The sequence below is a fragment of the Physeter macrocephalus genome, chromosome 8 (genome assembly GCF_002837175.3).
Source record: "Physeter macrocephalus isolate SW-GA chromosome 8, ASM283717v5, whole genome shotgun sequence".
In the NCBI taxonomy this organism is placed as follows: Eukaryota; Metazoa; Chordata; class Mammalia; order Artiodactyla; family Physeteridae; genus Physeter; species Physeter macrocephalus.
The window spans coordinates 84,580,057-84,592,177 of NC_041221.1; the positions used below are offsets into that span (position 1 = coordinate 84,580,057).

The following is a 12,121-nucleotide window of genomic DNA, read 5'->3' on the forward strand; positions in this document are numbered from 1 at the left end:
CACTTTGCATTTTCACTTTTCTAATTTCTTCAATGTATTTCCCTAAAATAAACAGAAAATAATCAAGTTTTTCCTTTTAAAAGAGTTTTTACTTTTTCCTCCCTTATAAAAAATAGAGGATTTTTTTGATAAAAATCAGCATTACTAAAAGTTTTGTATTCATAGCTAGTAACATAAAAATAAATATCCACAAATATATCTATATGCTTACCAACTTTTTGCACTGCCAATAAAAACTGTTAAAACATCGAATAAAAAGAAAAGCAACTAACATTCTATGGTAAATTATAAAACTGGCTATAAATTCTTCCCCTTCTTGCATCCTCGCCTTTGCAATGTGAAGCGGCAAATCCTCCCATCAAAATTGTCGTTAGCTAATGTGACACAGGCTGAGGTCTGGTAAGTGCTTGTAATTGTGATTTGATCTTTCTCACTGCTCTTGGGACCTTCCCACCACCACTATGTAAGGAAGCTTGATCTATCAGAGACAAGCCATACTAGCCAAGCCATCTTCAACTATCCAGTACCAGTGAACCAGAATACCACTTAAGTGACTTACAGAATTGTGAGATGAATTGTTGTTGTTTAAAGCTGCTAAATTTGTGATTTGTTAAGCAGAAAAAGCTTAATGATACACATCTACTATCCCTTCATTCACGAAATATTTATTCCATTTAAATGGTATACATCAAAAAAGAATTAATTTGTTACGTTAATTTGTTGTCTTTTCCGGAAAATAAAAGCCTTACCACAAATTGGCACTCATCTTTTGACTGGGCAAGAGAGGATTTCTGTACTTGATATTTTCTGAAGTCCTTTGATGTTATATATGTGTTTTCTGAGGTTAGTATATAAATGTTAGGGCTTGGAATTGCAAGCTAACAAACTCTGATTATTATAATTAACAGTAAATTAGAACCACTTTAAAATTAATAAGCTGGTTTATAAGCTATGTTATAGAAATTTAAATATATATAAAACAAAATTATTTTTCTATAATATATGCAAAATAAATGGCAAAATATTTCCCTTAAATTATTAATTCTGTCATCTTAACTGTACAATTATATTTGTAAGAACATGTATTTAATCATTTTTATTAACAAAAAAGTAAGTAAACATAACTCTGAAAATAAATGCCTTTGACTCTTATTGACTGAGAAATCTCTAAGCTATCATCCATGGCTAGCTGCTTTTGAGAAACTATTTTAGTGTATGCAGAATAGCTCTCATTATGATAATTGCTAGAAATATGGATTCAATCATGAGCTATCTTTCCTTAGTCCAAGAAGTAATCTTAAGGGGAAAAAAACCCTGACAATTACTCATAATTTCATCTAATATATGAATAATTTAACTGAAATTTACCAGATCTCTCATTTGGTAACCAAAGTTCAGAAATCTAAAAGTAGCCTCACTCTACCGAAGAGATCTACTTAAAGCTTATCAATATTCTGATATTTCACGCTCACTAACAAGAAGTCTTTTAGACAGACTCAGCCTCTACTACAATACTTGAAATCCTGACACTGGTCATCTTCTAAAAGATAAACATGAATATGGTTATGCATGGTGCAAGATGTACAGTGGAAATTGGTGTGTATTTTTTTTTTAATTTTTATGAGATACTTCGTGTTTCTGGGGTAAATGTAACCAATTTCTCATAATGAAATGGAAGCAGAAGGATAAATTAGCAGTGAGGAGAGCTGAGGGCCACAAATTTAAAAGAACCCGAATTCATGTTAGAAAACGGATACCAATTACCGAAGGGAAATAAGTTTCAATGTAGAACCATAGAAGAGGACAGGAGAAGACAGAACAGGATAAAGCACCTTCATGTTTATTAATTTTTTTCTAAATGAGAAAACCTGATTAGAAGCCAATGAAATGACAGACAGGATAAAGAGGAAGAACTAGAAATGAAATTATATGTTTTGTTTCCCTGTACTGAACTACTCTCAGAAACACAGGTACTTTGAATTATTTCTAAAAGTGATGATGGATTTTAAATTACTACAAAATTCCAATGTTTATGTCCTCTGTTGTCAGACTGATAGTTTTAATAGGTTAAACGTATGCTAAATATCATTAAAATATCTATATGTATCATCTGATTTAGTTTATTCTTAGTAAAACACAAGCTTAGGTTTTATATCATATTTCTGAATCATAATGCCATTATAGTTCTATTTTAAAGGAAAAACTCCCTTGGCCCAAATTCCTCTTTAGTTTCTGTCTTCATCTGCCATGTGTATGCAATGAAGGTATCTCAGCTCTTCTCTCTGTTCAAACATCAACCTTTCAGTCTTTCCTAATAGTCCTATCCAAAAATAACCTCCTTTTATTCTACCTCACACTTGTCTTTATTTTTTTAATAGATCTTACCATGATAAGTGTAGTGGTTTACTGTCTAGTTCCCCTTTTGACTAGAAGATTTGTGAAGGCAAAGCCTCTTTTTTTTTTTTCTTTTTTTCCCTGTACGCGGGCCTCTCACTGTTGTGGCCTCTCCCGTTGCGGAGCACAGGCTCCGGACGCGCAGGCTCAGCGGCCGTGGCTCACGGGCCCAGCCGCTCCGTGGCATGTGGGATCTTCCCGGACTGGGGCACGAACCCGCGTCCCCTGCATCGGCAGGCGGACTCTCAACCACTGCGCCACCAGGGAAGCCCCAAAGCCTCTTTTTTAATGGTCATATCCTCACTGCCAGGAAGAGTGTCTAACACATAGTATGTGCTCGCTAAATATTTGATGGATGGGCAAATAAATGAATAAATTGATGAATGTTTCTTATAGTCATTTTTAAAAATTAAAGACTACTTTTTTACAGCAGTTTTAGATTCACAACAAAATAGACGAAGGTAGAGAGATTTCCCATATGGTCTCTGACGCCGCACAAGCACCTGTCACATTATCACCACTCCCCACCAAAATGGTACATTTGCTACAACTGATGAATGTACATTTACCCATCATAATCATCCAAAGTCTATAGGTTGCATTAGGGTTTACTCTTGGTGTTGTACATTGCATGGGTTTGGACAAGTGCATAGTAACATGTATCCAATGTTACAGTATCAAACAGAGTATTTTCACTGCCCTAAAATCTTTGGTCTATTGCTATTAATCCCTAACACCCTGCCCCAGCATCCACTGATCTTTTTACTGTCCTCAGTTCTGCCTTTCCCAGAAGGTCATAGAGTTGGATTCATACAGTATGTAGTCTTTTCAAACTGGCTGTTTCACTTAGTCATATGCATTTAAGCTTCTTCCATGTCTGTTCATGATTTGATAGTTCATTTTTAAAAGAGCTGAATAATACTCCATTGTCTGGATGTACCACAGTTTATGTATTCACATACTGAAGGACATCTTGGTTGCTTCCAAGTTTTGTCAGTTACAGATAAAACTGCTATAAGCATCCGTGTGCACGTTTTTGCGTGGACATAAGTTTCTAACTTCTCTTGGTAAATACCAAGGAGCATGATAGCTGGATCACATGGTAAGAGTATGTTTTGCTTTGTAAGAAACTGCCAAACTATTTTCCAAAATGGCTGCACCATTTTTGCATTCTCACCAGCAATGAATGAGAGTTTCTACTGCTCTACATGCTTTCCAGCATTTGGTGTTGTCAGTGTTCTAGATTTTGGTCATTCTGATAGGTGTGTAGTGGTATTTTGTTGTTTTAGTTTGCATTTCCCTGATGACACATGGTGTGGAATATCTTTTCATATGCTTATCTGCCATCTGCATGTCTTCTTTGGTGAGGTGTTTTTTAAGGCTTTTGGCTCATTTTTAAAATCAAGCTGCTTGCTTTCTTATTGTTGAGTTTTAAGAGTTCTTTGTATATTTTCGAGAACAGCCAAGATTTTTTGGAGAACAGCTATGTTTTTTCCAAATATACTCTCCCAGATTGTGGCTTACCTTCTCATTCTCTTGACACTGTCTTTCACAGAGCAGAAGTTTGATAAAGCCCAGCTTATCAATTCTTTCTTTCATGGATTATGTCTTTGGTGTTGTATTAGAAAAGTTATCTTCATACTCAAAGTCTTTTAGATTCTCTCTCATGTTATTTCCTAGGGGTTTTATAGTTTTGCAATTTACATTTAGGTGTATGATCCATTTTTTTAATTGAAGTATAGTTGATTTATAATGCTGAGTTAATTTCTGCTGTACAGCAAAGTGATTCAGTTATACATATTATACACACACACACACACACACACACACACATATATATATATACACACACACACATATGTGGTCCATTTTGAATTAACTTTCTATGAAGGGTATCTATGTCTATATTCATTTTTTTTGCATGTGAATGTCCAGTTGTTCCAGCACCATTTGTAGAGAAGACTCCCTTTGCTCCATTGTATTGCCTTTGTTCCTTTGTCAATGACCAGTTGGCTATATTAATATATATCTATTTCTGAACTCTCCATTCTGTTCCATTGATCTATTTGTCTATTGTTTCTTGATACCACACTGTCTTGAGTACTATATATAGCATTACAGTAAGTCTTGAAGTCAGGTATTATCATTCCTCCAACTTTGCTCTTCTCCTCTAATATTCTGCTGGCTATTCTGTATCTCTTGCCTCTCCATATAAGCTCTTGAATCAGTTTGTTGATATGTACAAAATAACTTCTTGAGATGTTGATTGGGATTGCTTGAATCTATAGATCAATTTGGGAAAAACTGACATCTTGACAATACTAAGTCTCCCTATCCATGAACACAAATACCTCTCTATTTAGTTCTTCTTTGATTTCATTCATCAGAGTTTTAAATATCTAATTATTTAATTTTTGTGGGTGCTAACATAAATAGTACTATGTTTTTTAATTTCAAATTCCACTTGTTCACTGCTGTTATTTAGGAAGATGATTTACTTTTGTATATTAACCCTGCATCCTGCAACTTTGCTATAAATCCTCATTAGTTCCAGGAGGATTTTTTTTTTTTGTTGACTCTAGGATTTTCTAAATGATTATGTCATCTGCGAACAAAGAGAGCTTTATTTCTTTCTTTCCAACCTGTATACTTTTATTTCCTTTACTTGTCTTATTGCATTAGATAGCACTTCCAGTACAATATTAAAACGGAGTGGTGAGAGGGGCCATCCTTGCCTTGTTTCTGATCTTAGTGGGAAAGCTTTGAATTTCTCATCATTAAGTATGATGGTAGCTGTAGGTTTTTTATAGATATTCTTTATCAAGTTGAGGAAGTTCCCCTGTATTCCTAGCTACTTTTTAGAAAATTTCCCCTAAATCTTCCATGTGCCACAACCTAGCTCCTTCCTCACAATTCCAGCAAAATTGATCTTGGCAAGATCATCCATAAGTCACATGTAATCAATGTAAGTGTTTACCTTGGTCAACTTCTCCACAGTATTTGACATTGCTGACCACCCATTCCTGTCTACCCTTAACATTTGGGGCACAACGCTTTCCTGGTTTCTCTTCTATCTCCCTAACTACTCCTTCTCAGTCTTCTTTATAGCTTTTACTTTCTCTACCTATTGCTTAATTATGGATGAACCTCTCATCAGTTTCCATTTCTTGGTCCTCTCTTCTTTTCACAAGTTATTCTGCTTCTGGACAGATTCATACAGTCCCTGAGCTTAAATCACTGTCTGTATAATTATGACTTCTAAATCTATGCCGGACTTCTTTATGAATGTCTAGCAGATTCCTCAAATTCAGTATGTGAAATACTCAACTCATTTTCTGCCTTCCAATCCAGTGTATCCTCAATTTTCACTGTCTCAGTAAATGGCCCTAAGTTGCTCAGGCCAGAAATTTGCGATGTTTCTTCTTTACTCCTCCCTTTATGCAAACCCCTTTTATCCAGTAACCCCATAATTCATGAAAATTTATCTGTTGTATCCTTTAAATACTTATTGACTCTCTCCTCCCCATCCTCTTTGTTACTACACTGACCCAGGCTAAGATCATCAAGTCTGACCTGGTCTCTGCAGTAGCCTACAAATTGTCCCCTGACATACTCTGCTCTAATTTTTTCCCCATATTGCAGTGACAGTGATCTTCTAAAAGTACAAATCCTCTCCATTACTCTTAGAATGAAGTCCAAATTCGACAAAACATCATGCAACCCTGCAGAATCTGCCACCATCACCATCTCCAGACTCATTAATGGCCATCATGTCTCTCCCCTTTTAAGCCACAGTAAATTTCTTTCAGTTCATGGAATTATGACTTTTCTTATATGCTGGTTTTCCTAAAAATTATTTCCTCTGTCTGGAATACTTTTAGCTTTCTACCTGGTAGATTAAAATTATTTTTTAGAATTATGTCAAAATATTATTTTTTTCAGGTAGGCATGCATTCTCTGACACCTAGCTTAGAAGAGGACACCTGCTTTATATTCTAATGGCTCCATCTACTTCTCCTATTACAATACCCATCATATTTATCTACTTATTTATTTATCTGCCTTCCTAGATAAACAGTAATTCCTGTAAATTTGTTTACCAACGCATCTCTACCATTAGGTAACTACTACTTATTCAGTGCTAAATAAATATTTGTTTAAGAATAAATGAAAACTAAAATTTTATTTTTTTTAAAGTCAATCACTTACTCTGTCCTCTTTGGTTGCATTAATATACTATGTAATTGAGTTTAAAAAAATATATTTGTTATTAGTTTACAGAAATCCTCTGATAGCATACAGAGGAGAATTAAACCATAGAACTTGGACAATTTAATAATTCCCAAGGTTTCCATATATGAATGCTAGAATGTTCACTAGTAATAGAAATTTTTCTATGAAATAAATGTGTTAACATTTGGCTCCAAACTACACAGTGCCATTCAAGAATGTGAGCAAGTAACTGGGAAGTAATTAGGGTCTTAACCACATGGTGCTTATCCACCAGTCCCCTGGAGAAGGTTGCATTGTCCACTGCACATCTATGCAAACACTGGTAAATCTGGCTGATGTCTTCAAATCAGAGGATGCTAACTAGGCTTTTTTCCTTTCCTTTGCTCATAGAGATGCTTTCCTATTTCCTTTTGTGGGTATCAGAAGTGAGTTTTCATAACTCTAAAAGGCTGAGAACATCACAGTCTGTAGGTATGTCTGTATAAGGGGGATGTGTGTGTGTGTGCTGGGGGGGCAGACAAAGAGACAGGGAGTGATAGAGAGAGATAAAGTATGGATATTGGAGTACACAGCCAGATCAAGAATTAAGTACAAAGAAGAGCAATGCTGCCTAGTGAATGAAGTTCACAAATCTGAGCAAGTTAATTTCTCCAAACTTCCACAGGTAGCATAGGAATATAAGTGCTGTGAGGATTGGTCACAAAGGGAGTAAAGTGTTTTGTGCTTACCTGACACTAGATGCTTTGAGAGGGAAGAGTAAAAGTCCAGAAATGGATGAGGCTCTCTTTGAAATAAGTAGCATTAAGAACTTATAATAAGGCTACTGCAAAGTAATGAAGTTTGAGGTAAAATCAAGAATCAACTTTTATCTCTGAGAGTAGCATATGTTTGAAATTCCCCTCTCCAAATGCACTACAATAGAGTATATTTTTGATTGTAGAATAGAGTAATAATAATTTTTAAAGTTAGATCAAAATGCAAGTTTTAATAAGGTGATTTAGAACTTCATATAATCACAAAATATATATGGTTCAAAAGGCTAGCAGCATATCTCCATCTTTGCAAGGATTAATGTTAAAGTAAAAATACAGCAATGGTGACAGTTCAACTCTTTTGTCTTTTATGATATCACATCAAAATACCTATAGCTTTTAAGGTTTTTCTGGTATAAAATTCTAGTATTACACTCTGCTCTTCTGCACTGGTCCTACCCAACAGCAGGGAAACAACAACAATGTCCCAGAAATGTTCCAGAAAAGTGGTAGATTTTTTTAATTAAAAAGGCAGGATTGTCTTTAATGATCTAATGTTCATAAATTTTGTACCAATAATTAGTCTTAAAGACACAAAAAAATAAGGTGGGCTAGATATTAAAGGCATTGCTATTAAGTATTTTTATTCAATAAATACTTAGTATTCCCTGATTATATGCAAGAGTTAACAAAGAGGTAGAAGAAATGTGAGGTGTTTTAATAACAGAGAATAATGAATCTAAGTAAAACTTAATTCTATAAGCATTTGATTTCTTAAAGTCTCATTGAACTAAGAGGAATATGGCAGTATGTTTAGTTTTTTTTTTTTTTTTTTTTTTTTTTTTGCGGTACGCGGGCCTCTCACTGTTGTGGCCTCTCCCTTTGCGGAGCACAGGCTCCGGACGCGCAGGCTCAGCGGCCATGGCTCACGGGCCCAGCCGCTCCGCGGCATGTGGGATCCTCCCAGACCGGGGCGCGAACCCGGTTCCCCTGCATCGGCAGGCGGACGCGCAACCACTGCGCCACCAGGGAAGCCCAGTATGTTTAGTTTTTAAAGTGTTGCAGCCTATAGTATCATTCTTCTGATAAAATGACAAATGTTGAATTAATGTTTAAAAATATGGCCCTAAGCATTCAAGTATTTACTTCAAAATTCTATAAAGATACTGGTTTCTTAATTATTTAAACACATTTGCCTCTTCAGTTCCAGATTTGGCTCTTACAAAATAGCAACAAAAACATTATATACTACAAATCTAAGGCACTGCCGATTTGGGGTCAGTGGGCTTAAAATATAACTCTAAATTTTTATTCTATTCATATATTCCTATTGGGAATATTTATCATTCTAATTTTCTTCAGAGATACAGACTTTTGTGAGGATAGAATTCTCATATTAAACTCTGAAACTCACTGTACATATTTGGAGACTTGGTCAAAGTGGTTACAACAGTTTTATTTCTATGGCACTGAATCAAATCCCCTAAAATAGCAGCAAGTTAATAAAAGCCTTAAAAGAGAATTGTCTTTGAAATGAATCAAATGAACATAGTACTTTTCAGCAATAATATAATTAACTTTTTCGAATGTAATACATTCATACCAATGTAACATAAAAATACAAGTAAAACACATTTAAAAAATAAAGCACACTAAAATGCAATTAACGGTGGCCAAAAATGGCTAGTTAGTGGTATTATTTAATTATTCTTTCATTCATTCAACCAAGTTATTGGGTATTGGGCTCCTACTACACATAAAGGAACTAGTTAGGTGCATTAGATACAATGGTAACTCACACTGATCCCTTCCTGTAGACAGAACTACTTTTCTTCTTCAAAATTATTTTTGAAAAGTTATGGACATCTCTGACTTTTCCAAGGTCTATGCTGGCTGACTGAACTTTAATCCAATACATGTTTGGTTTTCCTATATTGAACAGATATAGTTCACTTTTTTCTTCTTTGTACTCACATGAAAAAAATTTTCTTCCAACTTAACCATGGTATTACTTTTAATCAGAGAAAACAATCTCTATACAAATTTATGTAGTGCTAAATTATTTAAAGTACAAGTATCTTCTTAATGGAGAACTATTTGGAAATTATGGAAGCTACCCTGAATCCACAACTATACATGCCAATGAAGTACTTCACAGATGAAAAACATTTTGAAATGTGATCACTGACTAATATTTGCCAAGCATGTTTTTGAGACTTTGAAGAACAATGCAGCTGGAATATTTTTTCTTTCATCATGTATTTATAGTCTTAGAAAAGTAATGATTAGAACAGCTACAAAATACTGATGAATATTTTCAATCACTAAAATAAGTTCTATTTTATTCAGAGTGACTATCTAACTTGAATAAATTGACTTGGGAATTGCTTTCCAGTGAAAATAAAATTTAAATGTATATTAATATTAGAAAAATAAATTTATTGTATTCAAGTAGTACATGTAGTGCCTTTAAAGTATAATGTTAATCACTAAAATACATTTTTAAAATTTTTGAGAGCACTATGAATAAACATATACTTTAAATATAAAATTAAAATGTTAAAATTAAGAGGCCTACAGAGGAGTAAACTAATTAGCAACACGTAAGAATCTTATACAGAGTACCCATAATGCACTGACAGCCAAATTTGTCAGTCACTCATGAAAACAAAGAGGATAACTATTGAAATGCTTAAATCTTACACTTACCAACCTCCACAACACTAGAACAGTTGGGATCTGTGAAGCCATCTGGGCACTCGCAGGAAAAGGAATCATCAGACAATCCTGACACACAGATACCTCCATTTTCACATGGATTGTGATCACAAATATCACCTGAGGAACAAAGAAACAGATATTGACTTTTCTTGCCTTAGGCAGTGAACTGTACTATTTCACATACCTCACTCATCTTCCTTTGGTAAAGTCACCATACTATTTAGATTTACAGGTAAGGTAGGCAAGACCCGTTTGAAACCATGTGCTTCTAAGAGAGATGGTATGTAACTTGGTAAAAATTAAATTTTACGATTCAAACACTGCATATTGAATTGCATACTAAAAGTGATTAACTCAAGTTGGGTCCCTTCATTACATGTAAATGAAATATTGTCTAATTTGTTAAAGAAGATTAACTGAAATATCTGTGGTTGACTGGTTTATTAATTATTCCAATAAATAACCTATCTATATCCACACGCTTTGCTCTGTAACTTTGCAATTTCTCTCAATAAAGGGGTGGGGTTTATTTCTTGATCCCTAGAGTCTGGGCTTGTCCATGTGACTTGCTTTGGCCAATAGGATGTTAGGAGACCTGAAGTCAGCTGAGGTTTGAAAATACACTTGAATATTTATGCTTCCTCTCTTAGAACCCTGCAACCGCCCTGAGAATAAAATCTCTCTCTTGCTTGAGAGAGTTGAGAGAAACATGGGAGGAAAGAGAAATAAGTTGTGTGGTAACTAAAACCTAAAATATGTGGCTTTGGTTTTGATACTGGTGGCAGATGGAATCCGGAAAGGCACTGAAAGAATGGCTACAGGAGGCTAGAAAAAGTGCTCTCCCTGCTATATAGAGAGAAGTAGTTGGTAAAACTATCACCTGAGGATACTTGGGTGATAGAGAATGTACCTAATAAACTTTTGTATATGAGTAATGAGATTTGTAGTCAGAATGTTAAAGTGTCATTTGACTCTTAATAGCTGTATCTGATAAGGCACTACAAGAAAGAGCCATGCTAAATAAAGAACTAATGATTTTGAAAGTAAAGAAAAGGAATAGAGAGGCACCAGGACTTGTGATAGAAAATAATTTCTCAACTCCAGTCTCTCAAACCAGTGAAAGATCAAATCCAGAGCTTTGTCAGAAAGATGGCCTCAACATAAATATAAAATGAAGGATGTAGCTACAAGACCTTTGTGAAAACATTTCATATAATTCAAGTGTAGCCTGAAAGAATCTCTCAGCTAAATAAAAAAGGAATTCTAGAAATCTTAAGGGTGTTATCCCTGAGCAGTCTTAATATACACAAAGTAGCACTGATTAAGTCTGGAGTGAAAAACAGGCTTCAGAGAGTCACGGGTGTGCCATTATTTACTTATTTTTTAACAACTTTACTGGAGTATAATTGCTTTACAATGTTGTGTTAGTTTCTGCTGTATAACAAAGTGAATCAGCTATATGTACACATATATCCCCATTTCCCCTCCCTACCACCCTCACTCGCCAACCCTCTAGGTAGTCACAAAGCACCAAGCTGATCTCCCTGTGCTATGCAGCTGCTTCCCACTAGCTATCTTTTTTACATTTGGTAGTGTATATATGTCAATGCTACTCTCTCATTTCTTCCCAGTTTACCCTTCCCCTTCCCGTGTCCTCAAGTCCATTCTCTATGTCTGCATCATTTTTTTTTTTTTAAATGCGGTACGTGGGCCTCTCACTGTTGTGGCCTCTCCCGTTGCGGAGCACAGGCTCCGGACGCACAGGCTCAGCGGCCATGGCTCACGGGCCCAGCCGCTCCACGGCATGTGGGATCTTCCCAGACCGGGGCACGAACCTGTGTCCCCTGCATCGGCAGGCGGACTCTCAACCACTGCACCACCAGGGAAGCCCTCTGCATCTTTATAAATGTCCTGTCTCTAGGTTCACCAGAACCTTTATTTATTTTTTTTGATTCCATATATATGTGTTAGCATACAGTATTTTTCTCTTTCTGACTTACTTCACCCTGTATGACAGACTC

General features: G+C 35.4%; 1 protein-coding gene across 3 annotated transcripts in view; it reads right to left on the reverse strand.

The window, feature by feature from the left end:
* The window catches only part of EDIL3 (EGF like repeats and discoidin domains 3), a 439,520-nt gene that overhangs the window by 292,337 nt on the left and 135,062 nt on the right, over window positions 1–12,121 (reverse strand). For all 3 annotated transcript variants that reach the window (XM_007130595.4, XM_007130594.4, XM_055086648.1), the window contains exon 2: window positions 10,089–10,217. In XM_007130595.4, coding sequence (XP_007130657.1) covers window positions 10,089–10,217 — 129 coding nt within the window. The remainder of the gene's footprint in view (window positions 1–10,088; window positions 10,218–12,121) is intronic.